Source organism: Vollenhovia emeryi, unplaced genomic scaffold, assembly GCF_000949405.1.
Source record: "Vollenhovia emeryi isolate VEMERY1.0 unplaced genomic scaffold, V.emery_V1.0 DF939153.1, whole genome shotgun sequence".
NCBI classification, from domain to species: domain Eukaryota; kingdom Metazoa; phylum Arthropoda; class Insecta; order Hymenoptera; family Formicidae; genus Vollenhovia; species Vollenhovia emeryi.
Genome location: NW_011967213.1, coordinates 1,476,203 through 1,497,780, shown reverse-complemented (window position 1 = coordinate 1,497,780; position 21,578 = coordinate 1,476,203). Strand labels below are relative to the sequence as shown.

At 30.8% G+C, this 21,578-nt stretch overlaps 3 protein-coding genes and 1 pseudogene across 4 annotated transcripts in view; 1 reads left to right on the top strand and 3 right to left on the bottom strand.

The window, feature by feature from the left end:
• LOC105565368 (thyrotropin-releasing hormone receptor-like) overlaps window positions 1-14,718 on the top strand; it is a 25,685-nt gene extending 10,967 nt beyond the window's left edge. Inside the window, exons 2-5 of one of the 2 annotated variants that reach the window (XM_012018497.1) lie at window positions 9,561-9,762; window positions 10,158-10,302; window positions 11,128-11,349; window positions 11,439-14,718. In XM_012018497.1, the coding sequence (XP_011873887.1) occupies window positions 9,561-9,762; window positions 10,158-10,302; window positions 11,128-11,349; window positions 11,439-11,457 (588 nt within the window). In that variant the 3' untranslated portion in view covers window positions 11,458-14,718. The remainder of the gene's footprint in view (window positions 1-9,560; window positions 9,763-10,157; window positions 10,303-11,127; window positions 11,350-11,438) is intronic. The other variant, XM_012018498.1, reaches the window with a different exon arrangement.
• Window positions 1-21,578, bottom strand: part of LOC105565387 (dynein heavy chain 1, axonemal-like) — an 80,300-nt gene that overhangs the window by 49,628 nt on the left and 9,094 nt on the right. Inside the window, 7 exon segments of the mRNA XM_012018533.1 lie at window positions 16,640-16,731; window positions 17,367-17,477; window positions 17,739-17,901; window positions 18,249-18,504; window positions 18,953-19,066; window positions 19,191-19,433; window positions 20,870-21,149. Coding sequence (XP_011873923.1) covers window positions 16,640-16,731; window positions 17,367-17,477; window positions 17,739-17,901; window positions 18,249-18,504; window positions 18,953-19,066; window positions 19,191-19,433; window positions 20,870-21,149 — 1,259 coding nt within the window.
• On the bottom strand, window positions 497-3,831 carry LOC105565366 (cytochrome P450 9e2-like). The gene has a single exon (XM_012018496.1). The coding sequence runs from the start codon at window positions 3,543-3,545 to the stop codon at window positions 2,001-2,003; it is 1,545 nt and encodes a 514-aa protein (XP_011873886.1). The 5' UTR covers window positions 3,546-3,831; the 3' UTR covers window positions 497-2,000.
• Window positions 4,658-6,350, bottom strand: LOC105565367 (annotated as a pseudogene).

Sequence of the window (21,578 nt, the reverse complement as noted above, 5' to 3'; positions counted from 1 at the left end):
TTGCTCTTTCTGAAAATACTTATAATGAACAAAGTAAATGTAAATTTAATGAATTATTTTTGTAAATTAGCCTTTTATGTTTTTTATTTTTGACACATAAACACTCCTCTTTCTCCCTCTCCCTTCTTTTCTATTTCTCTTTTCCATCTCACATATTTAAATAAAAGTTATTATAAAGGAAAGTAATTTAAAAGGATTACTTTATATACGATTTTCTACTTAAAAGTTGAGCTTTATAAATTATGGATATATATAGTTTATGTCCATTTCCCGCTTTATGTTCATTTCATTTTTCTTCGCGCGTAATAACATTCATAGATTTCCCTGCTTGTAATTTATATCACAGAACTTTTTATGAAGAATGTCTTTTATTCAACACCGTAAAAATTTTAAGTCTAATCAATTTTAACTCTAGAGTGGAGATTACAAACGGTTTTTACATTTGATTGACAAATTAATATCAGTTACGCAACACGAAAATATATAAGATTGTTAATTCTGCTATAAGAAGTGTACTTTATTATGATTACTGATACGATTAACTTTTTAGATTTTTGTTTAGCAGCTTAGAAACGTTTACACGATCAATAAGTGATAGCTTATCACTTTGATATGTTATCTAAAAATATACAAGACTTAACAAAAATATAAAACTTCTTTTCTACTCTACATTGAATACTTTTACTTCAAGTGCATATAACTATTATTAGATTAGTTTTAGTCTTCTAGCAAGTTGATATGAAATTTGTCATTTGTCACTTGTTTTAAAAGACTAAAGGTATACGGATCTTACTTCACCTATATCATCGATGAATACTGTTGAAAATGGGATTAGGATTTGTTAAAAATGTTATAAGATTATTCAGACATAATAAAATAAAAACAGAGTCAAAATAAAAAAACAGTATTGAAGATTCTTTTCAGATATTTTTTGGCTTGTACTTTGTTAATTAATTAATTTAATGTCTAAATATATTAAATTGTTTATTATTACATTATATTGCAGATACAGAATTTATTTTTACATTAAATTGCAAGATTGTTCCGCTCGCTGATATTCTCGCGTTTCACTTACTCTCCATACATTTGTACACAAATGATAGACTCAACTCTCAGATAAGAACTGTTTCATCCTCAAGAAAGAGCTAAGCTCGTGCGTATATGTTAGTACAGCTTAAAAGCCAAACTACGAGTCCTTAAACCCTAAAGCATCTATAATTTTAAGAAGATTTTTATAATGCAATTACTTTTGCGATAAAAATTAGATTTAATTATGATAAAATTTAATTAAAAAGATCGAGTGTCATTCTTTCCAAATACTTTATATATGTACATATCTCAAACTCATTTGTAACATCATGTAAGAAGTTGAATAATAAACTGTTCATGATATTCTTTTTGATTATTAGAGAACTTATTTATACATAAACAAAGACAACGTGAAAGATATTATATACTTATAGAAGTATTACAATTGTTGTGTTTTACAAGAACACATTACGTGTTGATAAATTTTTATCTTGCTTTCTTTAAAAAAGCGCAAGGATACATATTTAAAAACTAGCTTCCTAAAATTTCTAATGTTTATGTACATAATTGAGGATATTATATATACTTATATGTATATACTTATGAGTAGTACAATTCTTGTGTTTTATAAGGACATATTACGTGTTGATGAATTTTTATCTTGCTTTCTTTAAAATTTATAATGTTTATGTGAATAATTGAGGAAGATATTCAATTCTTGCTACAATTTAAAAAAGTAATTTTAAGTATACATATAAACAACATACAGAAAACGGCTAATACGGGTCTAAGGCAGGATGTAGCTGTACTTGTAATTTATTTTTATTATTATTATTTTTAAAATTATATATATAATTATTAATTATACCTACATCCTGCCTTCAGTTTTATTGCGGGTCCAACTTTCACTCTCTTGTTTAAGTATATAATTCTATACTTGACAAACTGTAAATAAATTTTATTACTGTCCCTCAATTCTGTCCGTTTGATAAGACTTGTGTAACAGGAGTCTTCGATTTTCTTGCACGTATCTTCAACCAGAAGCCTGTATCGGGAGTCAGTATGAAGTTTTGCTTGCTCAATACCATAGGATTCCTGGTTTTAACATCGGGCTCGAGATCACAACGCGAAAGCAGGTAGAACAGCATAACTTTTGCTTCCATTAGAGCAAATCTATTACCTATACAAATTCGGGGTCCAATACCAAATGGCATATACACCGAATTGTCCACTTTACCATTGAGAAATCTTTCTGGGTCAAACTTATCTGGCTGCGGATAGTACTTTGGATCGCGATGCAAAGAGTAAGTTGGAAACCATACGCTATCTCCAGGCTTCAGCGTGATCGGTTCGCAATCTGGAGTCGCAGGTGGCAATTTGGTCTCTTTAACACATACTCTGTCAAGGAAAGACGCTATCGGATATATTCTGAGAGTTTCATTGACCACAGCGTCTAAATATTTCATAGAATTGATGGCCTCATAGGTAGGTTTACCATTGGTCTGTCTGAGAACATTGTTAATTTCCTCTCTTAATTTGCTCTGAATATCGGGATAGATACCGAGTTCGTTTGTCATAAAACACATGGCTGCTGAAACAGTATCAAATCCGGCGAGAAAGAAAACAAATGCCTGAGCGGTCATTTCGTTAATGTCGAAATCAGGTCCGGTATTTTTGTTCCTAGTCTCCATCATCAACTGAATCATGTCCGGACGAACAATTCCTTGTTCATCCCTGATCTTCACTGTTGTGGAAACGATATCGCAGAAGAACTTCTCTATTATTGGGCCAAACATTCTGAGTTTGAAGAGTTTCGCAAGTGTCGGGAAGTTTCTATGCATGAAGAACTTGAAGGAAAGTGCGGTGTCAAAAGTCATTGCCTTCTGGCCAAGCAAGAAGAACTCGTTGTTCTGATGCTTGAAAGAATCCACACTGATGCCGAAGGCACACGTGGCCACTGTATCGTTGGAGTATCTGCTTAGTAAATCTTTCATATTATATGTCTTGCCGGTTTCTCCAGATTGCGTTACCACATAATTGACGAAGTTCTCAGCGCACTGACACATAAGTTCGAACATCATCTTCATCTTGCTGGATGTAAAACTAGGGCTAAGAAGCTTCCGCATCTCGCGCCAGTGATCCCCTCGCATGCCAAACAGATTTTTACTGGCTATCGGATCCAGAGTTTCGTTCACGAAGTTACGATGATCGCAGAAATTGTCGAAATGTTTTATGGCAATCGTGGAAATCAGATCCGGATCACGGATTACGAAGAGTGGCGTTACAAAATCGTAGATGCCAAAGTATTTTGCGTTCGGAAAGAGATTGTACATTCTTTGTACATTTTCGACATGAGCCATACGTCGAAAAACAAATGGTGCCATGTTGCCGAGCAATGGAAGTGGTCGCACATATGGGATCTTTAGTCGCTCGAAATAAGATAACTTGCTTAGAATAAAATAATATAAGCAAATACTCGCTGTCAGAATGGTCAGAAGCATAGTGGACGGCTCCATTGCGACAAGAATCTTCAGATCAGTTGGATTCTTCCCTGATTAAGTTCTAGTTGTCGGCAGTTTTTGTCTTGGATTGATGAAACGATTTCCACACTTGATCGTTAAAGTAATAACGCAAGAAGAAGAGTACTAATTACATTATTGTACCAGCTTTGATAGTGGCCGTTAAAACTTCTGTCTAATTGAACATATTTAACCAGTTAATAGATCTGGTTGGCAATGACATGTACTCAACACGCGTGATACTTTACAACTGGCTGCTGCACGTATACTACGATGATTATATAACACTGTAAGGTCGTAGATATAAATATGCAAGTCACACTCACCATGCATCTTCTCGAGATAACGAGATAACTGCGTACATTTCTACGTAAACATATTCTTATCAATATTGCTACTTGCTTTATTGAAATGAAGTGAGATAGAGGTCAATTGGCTTTTTATTTTCGCAACGTCATTATTTATTTTCATTCTAGAACAATATTTTGCTTATTATATTTCTCAGTATTGTGAATATATGTTTAATTATTATTCAACTGTAGAGTTACAATAAAATGACGCTCAATTTTTAAGCTAAAAGTAATTTACAATGCAATAAACGAAAAAAGTTATGATAATAATTATATGTATAGCGGATTAAAATGATCAAAAAAGAAAACTAATCTTTTCTCTGACAGGAAACAATAGAAATATACCAGCAAACATATAGAATACTTGGATAAGTATTTCTAATGAATGAGAATTATTTGGAAATACCTCATATTATATTTATAATGGTATAAATTTACTATAATTAACATAATATTACGAGATATAACATCTATCCTCACAGTATCATTTCACAAAATTAAAAAATAATATTTTATACATCTTGCAAATGAATATTTATTTACGGAATAAAATTTAATTCAAAGGTAAATTTGAATTGTCCATTCTTGTGTTCTTTGACATGAAAACGGTTATTTGCATGAACCACAACGTGATTAATTCAAATATCGATCAATTATTTCTATATTAATAATACAGCTGAAAATAATACTCATTTCTGTTTTTAGTATTTATAATTATAACTGGCGTAGATCATATTGTTGGATAATTGATAAACGTGTCTTTACTTATGCAAATTTTTTTATATATATTGTACTATTGAAGAAAAGATTGCACTTTGGTGTAATTTTAAAGAGCAACTTTAAGCATATAATTCTGTCCTGATTAATTGTAAATACGCTTCATCACTGCCTCTCAATTTATTGGACAAATATTATGTAACAGGAGGCTTCGATTTTCTTGTTCGCAATTTCAACCTTTATCCGCCGTCATAACGAATGTTTTCTTGCTCAACACCACAGGAATTGCGGTTTTAATATCAGACTCGAGATCGCAACGCCAAAGCAAATAGAACAGCATAACTTTTGCTTCCATTAGGGCAAATCTATTACCTATGCAAATTCGGGGTCCGATACCAAATGGCATATACACCGAATTGTCCACTTTACCATTGAGAAATCTTTCTGGATCAAACTTGTTTGGCTGCGGATAGTACTTTGGATCGCGATGCAGAGAAAACGTTGGGAACATTATAGTATCTCCTGGCTTCAATGTAATCGGTTCACCATCTGAAGTTGCTGGTGGCAATTCGGTCTCTTTAATACAGCATCTGTCAACGAAAGATGCCACTGCATATAATCTGAAAGTTTCGTTGACCACGGCGTCTAAATACTTCATACGATTGATGGCCTCATTGGTCTGTCTGAGAACATCATCAATTTCTTCTTTTAATTTGCTCTGAATATCGGGATTTATACCGATTTCATGTGTCATAAAACACATGGCTGTTGATATCGAATCGAATCCAGCGATGAAGGAAACGAAAGCCTGGGCGGTCATGTCGTTGATGTCGAATAACAGGTCCACTATCTTTGTTCCTCGTCTCCATCATTAACTGAATCATGTCCGGACGAACAATTCTCTGCTCATCCCTGACCTTCACAGAGTTGAAAATGATATTTTTGAAAAATTTCGTTATCTCTGGATCAAAAAATTTGATATTGAAGAGTTTTGCAAGCAACGGGAAGTTTTTAAGTATGAAAAACTTGATGACGATCAAGGTATCAAATTTTATTGCTTTCTGACCAAGCAAGAAGAATTCGTTGTTCGGATGTTTAAACGAATCCACGCTGATGCCGAAGGCACAAGTGGCTACTGTGTCGTTGGCGTATCTGCTTAGTAAATCTTTCATATTATAAGCCTTGCCGATTTCTCCAAATTGCGTTGTCACAAAATCGACGAAGTTCTCAGCGCAATGACACATAAGTCCGAACATCATTTTCATCTTGCTGTGAAGATGTGAAGATGTGAAAATAGGGCTAAGAAGCTTACGCATTTCGCGCCAGCGATCCCCTTGCAAGACAAACAGATTTTTACTAGCTATTGGATCAATAGTTTCGTCTATGAACTGAGTATGATCGCAGAAGCTGTCAAACTGTTTGATGGCTATCATGGAAATCAGATCTGGATCATAGATTGGCGTTACAAATTCATAGAGACCGAAGTATTTTGCATTCGGAAAGAGATTGTATGTTCTTTGTATATTCTCGGCATGGCTTGTACGTCGAAAAACAAAAGGTGCCATGTTGCCCAACAATGGAAGTGGTCGCACATGTGGGATCTTCAGTCGCCCGAAATAAGATGACTTGCTTAAAACAAAATAATATAAGCAAATACTCGCTGTCAGAATGGTCAGAAGTATAGTGAACGGCTCCATCGCGACAAGAATCTCCAGATTAGTTAGACAATAAGACAATTTTCCTGATTATGTTCTAGTAGCCGGCAGTTTTTGGTTTGGATTATTGAAACAATTTTCACATTTAATCATTAAAATAATGTTAATGATGCAAGAAGAAGAAATAACAAAATCACATTACAGCTTCGATAATCGTCATCAGAACTTGTATTTAATTGGAAATAGTTAACTGATTGATAGTTGATCTGTCTATCAGATGTATGCAACACGCGTGAGATTTTATGACTGGCTGTTGCATATATGCCACGATGAAATTATATAACACTATACGTTAACAGAAATGAATTTCATGGTCACTTCCATTATCTCATTGATATGACGTCGTGACGACGCACGTTTCTTCGTAAACATGTTTCTATCCGTATGAGAAGCTTTTTGAAATAAATTGGATTAATTGGCTTCTTATTTTAGTAACGTTATTGTCCATTTCAATTAAACAATATTGTGCTTGTAATATCTCAGCATTGTGAATACAAGTTTAGTCATTAATAAATTGGAGATTTAATTACAATGAAACAACGCTAAATCTGTAAGCATTTACTTTGTAAACGCAATTAGTCTTGGAACTGCAATTATTTTGACCCCAGTTTGAATTCAAAGCGTTGCCATTTCTATAAACGCGTATTCATAAATCCATAGTAGTGAGAGAAAAGTGTAATGGCACGCTCTTACGATTCCGACCACGATCAGTCTCAATCATTGCTCAGCTGCTGCTCAAGGTCGAGCAATTTGATTTGACGTTTCAGTACCCCTAGGTGGTGTTTGTATAACTTTTTCACTATTAATAAAAAATTTTAATTTTTTAAATCGAATTTTCTTATCACGAAGAGTCGAGTACTGTAAGTGAATTAATATTATCTATTTATCTAACACAATATTAATATTATCTATTATGAAAGTAATTAGAGATGTAAATTATTATTAGAAAAGTGAATTAATATTATTATTGTGAAAAATAATTAGAGATTAAACATACGAGAACATGCCAATGCGGGTCTAAGGCAAGATGTAGCCCTGACGTGTAATTTTTAAAATGTGAATTTATATGTATTAAAATGTACATTAAAATGTGAATTCATAATTAGAGATTATTTTATTTAATCGTGACTTTGGGACATAATCGTTTAATACATCTGCGCAATTATAATAAAATTTTAAACTTTTATATTTGTTTATAAGAAATTGCTATTTCAAGCAATAAATTAATATAATTTCCATATTACTGAAGCTTTCAAGAATTACACAATTGTCTTTCTGACAAGAAAATGTATCAAGGTGAATAGAAGTTCACAATTAAGGACACGACATCCTATCAACTGAATGTGATAATAATGAAAATGGTGATTTGAGAAGTGGATAGGCACTTATACGATATGCTATTATGATTGGCACCCCAAGGTTTCTCCTAAATACTCCGGTTAACACTTTGTATGAATGCGGGATATCAATAAATTGTCGGATCCGTTCACTTGTATTAACTGAATGATTGACCCATTCTTCTTATGTGGCAATTGTGCCAAATATATATTTTTTCTTGTTAATAATTTTATTTACCATTATTGTTAATTTACTGAAAGCATACAAAGGGAGTTAAAAATACAAATAAAGTTGTCTATATTAATCATGCATTTGTCATTTTGAAAATCAAAATTACTTAAGCTATTCACGAATTAATTGCGGAATACATAGAGAGTTATACCATATTACATTTGTTTAAATAAATTTTTCATTAAGATTTAACATTTTATAAGTTAAATGACTTTTTAGTATACTATAAGCCATGTGTTTTTATGAAGTTTTATATTAAGTTGAAATAAAAATCAGCGGTGTATTACAAATTAATTGGATAAACGTGAAAAAAATTTAAAAAGTCTCTTTTCTTTACTATGTGACTTACAAGAATGTATGTTTCGAAGCACGTTTTAAAAAGCATACTAGGTGCTTTTTATGCAAAAATTCTACATGCATATAGTTCAGTCGCCATGCGGTGAATGTATAACGCTGCACTTTGTGTATTGCTCGTTCATGTTTATTTCAGTTACTATCTCACAACTCGTGAGGCTTGTGTCTGTGTATAATTCACAGCGTTCTATCTGTTTATATGTATAAAATTGCACTCTAAATTGTTTGTTCGAATTTTAATGTAAAACAAAATGTGAACGTGTGTGTATGTGATGTAGTGCAAGAAACTTAATTTAATTAGTTTCGGATTAGTATATAATTCTAAATTTTTATAACATTTTTGGACAAAATAAATTACAATCAGAAATTAGATGCTGTAGTATTAAAACGCTGATATAATTTTAAAACTTTTTTAACGCTATTTATATTTAAAAAAAGCTGTAAGAAGTTATCTTCATTCTAATTTTGTATAATTCTGCAGTCTTTTACAGTATTGCTAGTATATTCTTTCAATGAAAAGATTGCTATTAATTTAACACTTTCATTTTTTTAACGTTTACCGTTTTATTAAAAGTATTTTATTATTTTCGGGAACAGGTAAGACAAGTAGTATTATATTATTAATATTTAAACAGGATTTTAATAATATAATATTAACATTGCTCATCAGTAAAATATATTAACAAAGGCTAGGCAAATATTTATCATAATGTACGAGTATTATATAACTCATGACTGGCATATCTGAAGAACATGATGTGTTGACAAGGCAGTGTTATTCATATTTATATATCTGTGACATAAGTTATGGTTATATTATGAATATATGTGTGCATGCATTTTAATAAACGTTATTAGAATTCTTTACTAACATCTCATAACTCTTTATAAGCCTCTATAAATTAAGAAGTTTATAATGCAAATTTTTATAACATTTATATTTTTCGAGTAAATTATATTTTTATGCTATAACAAATTTGCACAATGTACGAAGTATAAGATTTATATATCAAATACATATACAAGATTATTTATTGTATTAAACATGCAATATATAAAATTGAGTATTTTATAGATGTGCTATTTACTCGCGCTTACGATTAGAGTTTATTATGCTTATCGCTGTTTCTGAAAACTGCGCGATAAATCTGCCTCATTGCAAGGTACTTAATATCCTTACTTAAGGTACTTAAAGGTTCCTCGAACGTGATCAACGTTCACGCGTGAACAAATCAGCCGCGTAGCGGATAGAAAGTAAAGACTGACTTTATAGATATCGGAAGACAGTACTTTACAAAACTTTTCAGAGTGCCAATAGCAGCAATAACGGCGGCGGCGGAAATATGAACCTGGTTTCGCTCGTGGGCACGAATGGAACGCGAAGACCACCCTCCCAACAATCATCGTTTCACTCGTCCAAGAACCATTCCCGGCATCAACCTGCGTCCGCTCCGCCGTCGACACCGCGGAACGTCTGTCAGATGACCGAAATAGAAGCCCCGTGTATACGTAAGTTATTCTATTCACTATTGCGACGTGAGATTCAAGCCTCTTAGAAATCTCTCACATGGTATACCTTATAAGATAAGAATCGCGCGCTCTCTCTATAAGACGTTCTAACCGTTGTCAATTTCCTTTGCGAAGTTCAAAACGATTTTTTCGCAAAGCGATTTTCCCCTGGCGTAAACATCACTTTTGCACGATATTTATAACCACGCTGCGGTCTGATATTATTAAAATCATAAACTGACCTAATAAAAGTTTCAAATGCTGCGAATGATGAAAAAAAGATACATATCTCATAACGCTTTTAAGTGAAGTTGAATTTTTTGTATTTAGCAAAATTAAAAAGACACGTTTCTATCAAGCTATAAAATATGCTTCTTATTTTTATGCCTCTGTAGATGCAAAAACAAACAGAATCTGTTTTCACTTCGTAGACGTTAGGTCATCTTGTCGGAATCTCGGATCAACCAGATTCAATCAAGAGAGCATTACAAAGATGCTCGTGCTTATTAGCACAGTCTTCATATTGCTTAATCTACCGAGGTGAGTATCTTGATTGCATCATTTCTTACGCTTTTTTTCTATTTTTCTAGTATCTTGGCTACATCATTCTTTACGCTTTCTTCTACTTTTCTTTCACGGTGCGCATTTCGGATTTTAATCTATAAATTTCACGTGCTTGTGACATTTATCATATTAGATGTTTTTTAATACATACAAAATTAATAATTGCATTTATGTAATCGGATTAGATTATATATATCTACACATTGTTTCTTTAATACATGTTGCAGGAGATTTAATCGTTGAAGGTATTTTCAAAATATTATGAAAATATCACATATGTATAAATTGTTGCAATATTTGAACAAATTAAGCTTGAATAATATAGTTTATATGTTTGATGAAATGCATTTGAGCTTTCAGTTTAATTTATTTATATTGGCTTGTTTATTATATCATACGTATATTAATTATAAACAAATTTATATAATTTATAGCATAATTTTATAGTATTATTTATTATTTAATATTTATTATGTGAAATTTACTGTAATAATATTTATTATATGAAAATGATGATAAAGTTTTAAAGATAATGTTCTATGTGTAAATTAAAATTTGTTTTCTCAAATTACGGTAAACGAAGGAGTGAATTTTCCTTTCAATAGACATAATATAAAATGTATTCATAAGTAAAAGCCTATTCATTCAATAAGTAAAAGACTATGATTTTTTTCGAAAGAGATAAATTGTGAAGTAGATGTAAATTGCAGTTTACAGTGGAAATGAAATGATTAATACTTCTTGGTGAAATCGAATTTGCACGGAAATTGCATTACGAATCGAGTTCTCGCTCTGTTTCAGCTACGTAATTCGTCTATGTGTGTTCTTCTTCGCTCTGGCAAAGAAGAATACACCGGAGACACTCTGGTGTCTTCAGCAGTTCTTCATGTTGCTCTATTATACAAACTTCAGCATCAATTTCCTCCTGTACGCAATGTGCGGCATCACGTTCCGTCGATGTTTGGAGCAGATACTGCGCAGGATCCTAAAAAGTATGACTCGATATCACTGCAGTCCACAAAGGTACATATGTGTAGCTTGCATTCCATTGTTGCTAAAGATCCGATTCATTGTCAGATCAAATTAAATCGTTGATTAATGATGGCCATTAGGGAATCGGTAAGCCCGTGAAACATCGACGCTCCTTGGCCGACGGTTCTCCCCTATCCGTGTCTGGTTTCAACCGAGGTTTTAGCCCAAATCGTCGAGGCTTTTGTGGGTGTAAATCCAAGGATAAATCCAAGATGATTGCCTTTGGCTGAATCGCCTTGAAAGGGCGCACCATCAGACGCGTTACGCATCTGTGACTTTAAGTTCGATGTCGACGCTCAGACAGCGGATAAAGATTTGTCAGAAAATAAGAAAATGTTGCGCTGTAAACTCCAGAACGATATAATACTGGAGAATTCATGAATTCTGCAGTTGTATAATAATGTAGATTCAAAGCTGTTGTATGTATTATAAATAACAGATTCGGTGGTTACGTTTGTCGAAATTTCATTTAGTCTTGTAAAAGTTCAGAGATGTAAAAAACGATAGCAAGAGATTGATTTCATATATTTATGAATAATATCAAGTTTTCAATTTTATTAAAGTTTTAAAAATCTTTTTTAGAATTTAATAATACACAGCGATATGCAATGAACAGATAAATTTGATTCTCATTCTTGGATTTTTGTTGTAACTGTATTTGCAGTCCCTGATTATCGCATTAATGACCAATGTTCTGTTTTTACGTCATGTGCTTTTTACTTGAAAGAAAATAGGGAGAGAGAGGGAGGGGGGGAGAGAGAGAGAGAGAGAGGGAGAGAATGCATGAAATATTCATATATTCATGGAATCAGTTCTACATGGATATGAATTATTAATGTAAGAGAATTATCATTGGTAATCAACGGATATGACAATTAGTCTCAAATTATGGGACCTAATTAGAGATAATCGCAGAATTTATCATTTAAATTTCTTATCTTTTTAAGAAATAAAAAGTATTGTAAGATAATTTATTTTTACAATACAGGCAATGAAAAATAAATATAAGAATTTTCAAGCATTAAATTAAATTGATTTTGTTATCTTTTACTACGATACATTTGCCTACTTGAGGTTTCTAAACAATCGAAGTAAACGAGAAAACAGAAAATAATCCCACATTTTGGAAATTTTCTATACAGTCATTTTAAACATGACAAACTAAGATTTCAGTGACGGTGAAATAACATTTAAATTTCTTTAATGCAGACATTAACAGAAAGCTCAAATTTATTTTAGACAAATTATAAAGTAGAAGTTTGAAAGTCGACGCTTTCTAAAAGTTCTACTCTGTTAGTTACTCTAACAAGCTGGGAAGGATTTTAGTATTTTTTAAAACGTTTTATGAAAAAAAATCTGTACAGCGGACAAATTTAACACATTAACACACGAAACAAGAATATCAAAAACGCCAGGAACACTGATATTTTTGTTAAGAGAAAAACCAACATAAGTTGGACATGAGTTATTGTAACTCAAACGTAAAAGAAATCGAGTTGCCATGTCTCTTTCACGTAGATTTTATTTTTTTGCGCAATTAGGACAGAGATCGATTGATCGGAAGCTCGTCTGGGAAAATCACCGGAAAAAAATTTACCGGTATTTCATCCGTAACACATAGAAGAGAATATTCTTTCGGGACCATGCAATTCCACCCAAAATTCCAGATAAACTAGTTTTCCGTAAATTTTCTTGTACTGATTTGCGCCTCATGCAGTATACTAATGAACAGAATACCATTAAGCCCGAAATCTTACAGCTTCTCACGTAAAATATACTCATTACACGTCAAATATCAGATTATTTGCCTTACATATGTATAACAACATTTACTTATTTATGTTAAATAATCATGTACTTGTTATGCCAATGTTAATAACAATCTCTTTTAAGTATTTTTATAAATTTCCTACAAATATAATAATCGTTTATATAAAGCAGTTCTGTTACTTTTTACCATGTGTGTGAAGAGAAACTGAGAAACGAAAAGTATTACAATATTATATACATAGACAAACAACTGAAAGAGCACATCGAACAAAGATACAAATTTAATGATTCTTGAATAGGTAGATACTGATAAGAGGTATTATAATTGCTCATTTAAATTAATGCATTGAATAAAATATTACTTAAAATATTATTTATTAAAATATTACTTAAATAAAATTTTACATAAAATTTTACTTTTTTAAATAATTTTTTACTGCTATTCAGTCGTCTTTGAGAGAAAGCCTTATCATAGAAACTTTTGCAGTTATAGTACCTTTCAATGGTAGCGTCAATACACGTGTCTGGCATATACTTTATGCGTTCTTTTTGCGCACATAAAAATCCGTACACGTGTCGTTCCTTGGAAAGTGTAACAGAATGGTAAGATAATATACAGACGTCTTTCACATTATTTGTAAAATCATAAATAAACTAAACTCATAAATACGTAGTCATAAAGTGATATATATAAATTAATTTGATTGTTAAATTTCGTTACAAATCTTTTTGTATTAAATGTTTATATTAAACGTATCTTTTTATATATAAATCATACAATATGATTTATACATTATACATATCATGAAGCTGCTAATCAATTTTCTTATCTCTTGTGATATTTGAAAATAATTTCTAATTTGATAATTATGAGTTACTAATATATGTTACATAACTTTTTATTAGAATACTGCAGAGTTCTATTGAAAGAGATTCCAAAGTCAAAGTGGGTAAATCGATTCCATATTGTGACATCGTCGTTGTCAAGAAAATGACTTTAAAAGTCACTAAATATCGCAAAGACATACATACGCGCCCCACAACGTAATGTATATTAATATTCTGTATATTATTCAATGATTATATATCGAATAATTTATAATGGGGATATGTAAATATAAACAAATATTCTATAAATCTCTATATCTTTTTTATAAAAATATATTGGCCGTGCTCCTGCTCCATATTTGTTATAGAGCGTATGCGTTTTAAAAATAAGAGTAGAATTTAAGATAATATAATGAAAAATCCATACAAAGTACAACGTATACAATATATGTATACATGATACATATGGTTAACATGTTCTGCATTCCTGTATATAACAAACTGTATATGTTTTGAGGAAAAACTACGTATTAAACATACATGTATATATGTATGTATCTGTATGTGTGTTGCGTGTATATGTAACTTTAAAAAATACCGCTAAAGTTGCTTAGTGGAATCTCATTAAAGCTGCGTATTTTGTTATTACATGCGATTATGTCAATACATATAATTATATCCGTTTAATCATATTGTTTTTTTCTGATACTTATTAAAAAGTTGAAGCGCTGTAAATAATAATAATAATTTCTGTATGGCAAATTGTTTTATCTATTGAAATCTTGTTAAATTAGCTTTTGTGGATTTAAACTTATTTATACATGGTTTTTCTATGTATTAATCGTAATGAGTACAGCAAATTTAAGTGATAAGTTTTGCATCAACTATATAGCATTTATGTATATACATTATAAATATTTTATATAATATATATTATTTATGTATATTATTCTCTCAATGATATGTTGTTTATTTAAATGTTATGTAAATAAATTAATGTTGTTTTTCGAAAAGAAACTTAAAAATAATAATAATTGTTATTCATATATCCTATTCCAGATATTCAAAATTAATCTTGCTGCATTTGTTTTAAGATAAGCTGCACATGTATAGATTATTTTGTTCTATTCTTTTTAAAAGAGCTTATCTGTGTAGCATTTTTGTTGTCACAGTAAAGAACGTACATAGAGCTTTTCTCAGATTGTATATTCTGAGAAAATGCATATATGCAAGGAATATGTGATACTGGCAAACATATTAATCTGCCTACAAGAGGTATTGCGGCATGGCGTACATTGCGTTGCTTACCACTAATAACATTCTCCGAGAGTTTACATCATAAATTGCATAATATAATCAAATTCTTTATGCTCATAAGGCATTAAATAGCACTAACAACCACGTAGATTCAATTAAAATTTTAAGACTTGTAATATTAAAATCCCTCTTTTCTTTTCTAAAAAAAGAAAGAAATGTTACTGGCGTGAATGTCATTAATATCGAACAGTTGAGGCCTCTTTTCCGCGATACTAATTGGTTTTCTCAAAGCGCAATGTGCTTCACTTCTCTTTTAGATTCAACGTTATGCTTCACCTCGAATTTTGACAGGTTGGAAAAAACATATACTTAAAGAAGGTTAGAGAATAAACATAAAGTTAAAAAAAAAGAGAAGTTAAAATTAAACATCTTATGGAGTGAAGGAAAATGATACTAATTGTGAGTAAAAGTAAAATTCAATAAAAAAAATAAGAGACAGTTTGAAAAAATAATCAGAATGCATTGAAATAATATCTACCAATTTAGTAAGAATGGATAAAGATAAAAGCTAATAAAATAAAAAATAATTTAACTATTAACTAATTTATCAAGAGAATGGAACAATCTACTCTAAAATGTAAAAATAAGGATAATGTTAAATGACACGCGCGTAGCGCATATATTGTTCTAGTAAATTGAAAAGGAAATTGGACCAACTAGACAAGCAATATAAAATTATAAGTTCAATTTTAATCTCCCATAATTAGAGTCAAATAATCAAGTAAACTTTTGGCTTTGATAAGCCTCCTTCGGTACAATTATAAAAGCATGAAATTAAATGTGATAAACGATACTAATGAGGCAATAATTTACAATAAATAAGATAGCATGCTAGCAATTCTAGCAATACATGAAAATAAAAATATAAATAAAAACAAACTCCATTTTATCGCTTTTTTATTTGACCTACATATGAAATATTGCAGTTTTTCTATTGTATCTTCTATACTATATTTGAGTTAGAGGCATGATTATATTTGTCTTTGTTTAATAAAACTTGTTAAGTTTGTTTAAATAATGTTAACCTATAGTGATGCCGGATTTTCTGAATACTGATGTTATTAAGTTATTAAAGTAAATTATATACTCAAACTATTTTAAATGGAAAAAAATCTTCCTTCCTTAAACAATCCAGCTATTCATAGTTCTCTAGAGAGTTTTTTTTAAGTACTAAAGTTATTTAATCTGATCTGATAGTTTGATTTCAGCTTGAAGTAGATTATGCCTGAAACGTGTGAACAAGGTTTTGTTCGAGGATCAGAATATTAAGTTTAGTCAAGAAATTGGAAGAAAGCTTTTCAGCTTGAGATCTACTAACAATAAGATAGCAGAGAAATGTCTATCTCGTAAATTGCTCATCACTCACCATAGTCTTTCCCGAACAGGTTGGCCCCACAAGCATTAATCCGTTACGCATCAATATAGTTTCGTACAGTTGTACTACCTTTCTCACGAAGTCTGTAATTAGAGGTACAACTTCAATAGATTCTACGAGGCATGGTCGGATGAGTTGCTAAAGCTGTGAATACCGGTATCGATCCAGTCCGCGTCATCACATTTAGCGTGCGCTTTCAAATTGGATGCTTTAGTGCGAAGACACGTTTTGCACATTGCGTTTATTTTCATGATTTCCATAATTTTGCAAAGTATAGGTATTAACGCGAACAAGAACTTTCTTGTGCGGCAAGAGGATATGAAGTGTATAATTGTCACAAAGAATCAGTAAAAATTTATTACTACTTTGTAATAAAAATTGATTACTCTTTCTTTTTCTTCTATATGCGTATTTTTAAGTTGTAGTTTAATAGTAAGAAAAGAAACTTAATACAATATTAAAAATTTTCGATAAACAATTTCTTCAGTTATAAAGAGTAAACATAATCTATAGATAATTTTATCAAAATTTGATAAAAATTTCATTCATTTAATGCGTATGATGCATAGAACTAAATTATTTATATTATAAAATATAACATAAGTATGACAAGTATATGTATAAAAGGTGTGCTTTTATGCCAAACTCGAATAATATAATATATTCAAATATGCAAACGTATGTTAATTGCAGATTATAAGTAGAAAATTAAACTCACCATCAACGTCTTCTAAATTCATTTGTTTAATAGATCTACGGATGCCTGCTTCTAAGATCCCATAATTCACTGGTTTTTCAACAAGTCCTGGGAAGAGATCCAATAGAATGCCTAGAAATAAAAATAATAAACTTGTTAGTGCATTAGATGTCTACAGAGGAGTACAAAGATTATGAAAAAGAAATTCCTTTATTCAGTAAATTACTTTTAAGGTAAAATTAATAAAATATATACATATATGTGTACGTGCATATATGTAAATGTATGCATGTTTAAAAGAAAGCGAATTATATATAATTTAAAAATACATCTTTTTATTTAAAAAAATTATTTCTGCATTATTTAAAGTTCTAGAAATAGACATGCACTTACCGTTAAACAATTTCAAGTCGTCTTTGAAAAACTTGGGAACATTTACGTTTTTCAAAGCACGCAGGCAAATTTGGTCCTCTTCAAGATCTTTTTGCTCTCTTTTCAATTTGCCAGCAGCCGCAATAACAGTCTTTGTTGCACGCATACCAAAGTCATAATGGTCCTGCCATATTATATTTTAGATACAATAAATTAAAATTGCGAAGTTAATTAATTCTAGAGCATAATTAATACATGTTTGTAATATATCTTAAAGATATTAAATGGTTGAGATATTTTTGGTGGCATAAACTAACCATATCCTTAATTTCTGTTAAGTTATTAATTTATATAATAATTTATTATCACAATGTGTATGTTATAATAAATATTTTATATGTGTGTTTATCACAGTTTTATGAAATAGATATGTATATGTATAGTATATTGGAAAGTATATTTGTCTGTTATTTTTCCTCGAAGAAGAAAAGAGAAAAATAGAAGAGGAAAAGGAGAAAGAAAGTAAGATACTTGTATGCTTAGTTGCTCTGAGCATAGCTTAAAAGTTGTAGTGATTTTTCTGGCAAGGTTTCTGGCATCCACAAAGCCGTAAGAGAATAAAGATATTTCAGCAATAAGAACGTAATCTGGCACCATCATAGCCACCGGCCGAAAAAGTGCTTTTAAGTTGTCAGGTAATTCCGTTCGACCAGCATAACCAGGAATCATCGTAATGAATACAGCGCAAGACTGCTTTAATGTAAGTTCGACTCCTTCGAAAAGAAATCTGCAAGTTCATGTAAATTTTATATGTAAAATCAATTAGAGAAATTATAGCACTGGAATAAATGTAACACTATTTTAGTTTTTAAAATTAATAATTGCTATTTTAAATTATATTTTTTATATTTTTATTATTTAATAAGAATATTATGTGATGTCATAACTCGATTATCTGTATATTAATAAGAATAACATGTAAATAAATATTGTTACAAAATATGAATTGCAGTACTCTTTTTACAAGAAAAATTTTACAGTTAATAAATTACAGGTTTTACTTCCATATCAAACGGTTCTGTAACTACATAACATTTAAATTTATTGTAATAGTAAATGTTTCTAAAATTACAAAACTATTTAATGTTTTTCTAAAGCCTTTGTTAAAATTTCCACTTGCAATTTATATTATTCCTAAGTCATTCTACATCAAGTTTTCATTTCGGTTTACTTACTTGCTCGTTCGTATCTGCTGTGCTTTTTGAATGGTCATAATTTGCTGTGCGACAACTGACAAAACTTCGATATTGATTCGATTGAATTCGTCGAAACACGCCCACGCACCGGTGCTATGCAATATTGCAAAATGTTGGATTTAATTATTAAAAAGACTACGAAATTAATTAATTTAAGGTTTCAACGTAATTTGCATTAATTATAATAGTTAATTGATTTGAAGTGCTCATAGCTTACCAGGCGAGTCCCTTGAAAAACTTGCCCATACATCGAAAATTCAATTGATCGGAACAATTGAAAACTACGCACTGAATCGCGAATGCTTTCGCGAGATCCTTCGTGGTTTCCGTTTTGCCAGTGCCTGCCGGACCAGACGGTGCACCGCCGAATTTCAGATGCAACGCACCAAGAAGAGTTAGGTAGCAGCGATCAGTCAATGGTGTAATTACCAATCTTCCATTATTACCCAAGTATTCATATCTACAAAAGAAAATGATTGTGTATTGTGTTCTGTTTGCACACTCGTAACGGCGCTTGCCCACTTCGAAATGACTAAACTCGGTTTTCGTTAAAGAAAACTGATTCATTATCAGACAAATACAGCGGAGAGGAAAGACAATACGTCTGAACAGTTTGACAGTTTGGCTACAAATCTTCTTAGCAATCGTTTAACAACATTGACGCGTTGTTATAGGACTGCTTTGCAATTTCTTTATAATTGCAGTTTGATTTGGCACAATCCAAAGGATTGTATCAGCGCGAACGCAATAATATAATAACTTCAATAATATAAAATTTATTAGAGATATACTTTTATTGGAGTCAAAATTATGACTTAAAATCAACAAGTAACCGTGAGTGAAGATATTGGTTGATTAGAAAGCAAATTATAAATTAATTAGTACATCCTTACAAGAGTTAGCTGCAACAAAGGTATAAAGGGAGACTTCTAAAAGAGTTATAAGTAGCTGCTAAAATACGTTAATTACATTTTTGCAACTTTTAATTAAATATAATATTTAAAGAATATAATTGATAAATATTAATGAAACTTCTTACTATTATAAAAGGTAAAAAATATTTTAAAAGAAGATTAAATTTGCAACTTAACAAGAAAATTCAAACATGTAAGATGTATTAATTTATCAGATCAATAACACTAGCAGTTGTAAGTTTAAGTTCTTGCATGACTTTCAAGTGACATAAATATTTAAAATGAAACTGTACGATTGAATTCATTCACTATATTCTTGTGGAGGAAAATTTTAACTTGAACAATATCCTTATGTAACGTTTTTATATAGTAAAATTTGCAAAGCAAAACAATTTAAAACTCGAAAATGCTTAAGAATACGTATTTTGTACAACTAATATTTAATATAGGTAATAGCTTCAAGGGGAATTTGTTATCTAGTATCAAGATAGTAGAAATTATTCTAGGAAGCTTTTACGAGGGTTTGCTGTAATATTCCTTTTATAATCGAAATAAGCTCAAAGTGATACTAAAATTGATTTAGAAATGCAATTAGAATGTCATCAGCTTTAGGATCAATGAGCAGTGCAGGTTCTCTCTCTGCTTGATATAGAAGTTAACAGTTTTGGACACGCGCGTAAGTTTTAATATGCTTAAAAACTTTGTTATTTTGTTAACTACGTACTTCAGTACAATAATTTAGTGTACTGCGTACTATTATAGAACTTTTAAAATTCAGAGTAAGAAAGTTAATAAATTAAATAAGCTGACATTATTTCTCTTTAAAACTTTCATTCCATGAATGAATTCTTCCATTGAATGCTTTAATTACATTTAATTTTTGTTTGTCAAATTCAATTACAAAGTTTATAAATAGCTTGTATCTTGTCTTTTGAAAATTTTGGCACAATTTATCGAATATATGTATGTATAGTAAACTTACTCATATGAAAATTCAGCGTTTACTGCGCGAATTTTCAAATCCTTGTTATCGACCCAATAATATCGTAATTGAGAAATCCATTCAAAATCATTGAAATTGGTTACTCTCTCTTGGATCAATTTATGTAAAACATCCTTAGCGTGAATTTCAATTATGATTACAGCCTCCAGCATCAATCTTTGTACCTCAGTTTGCGGATCGCATATTAATTTTCGCAACTCTTCGAGCTACAAAATATTACTCAAGCGTATATTAATTCTTTTTAAATAATTTTTCACTTATTAGAAAAACCAATAATGTTAAATTTTAATAATGTTAAACTTTCTTTGATGTATCATAACTCGACACGCAATATACAATACAAATACAATGCATAATAAAGTATAAACGAACATATATACATAGTACTCTTCATTTTCTCAAGAAAAGGATTTTTCGATTTAATGCTCATTAAAATTATGTGCATTAATATTATGCAGTGTACAGTTTCAAAGGAGCGAGGTGACTTTATCTTGAATAATTGTTGGGTTTTTTATTGCATAAGAGAATGCCACTATGTCAGAAAGGTCGTGTAAGGTCGACAGATGCATTTACTTATTAAACTTTTACCGTATAATAGAAATACAAGGTAGGAAGAAAAAACAAGGAAAGAGGAGGAAAAACTCTTTAACGTTCTCGACTTTGAAGTACCTTAATGCTAATGCAGTTT

Bases quoted from the DNA above. Each gene is read 5' to 3' on its own strand.
- LOC105565366 (XM_012018496.1), bottom strand. From the start codon at position 3,545: ATGGAGCCGTCCACTATGCTTCTGACCATTCTGACAGCGAGTATTTGC.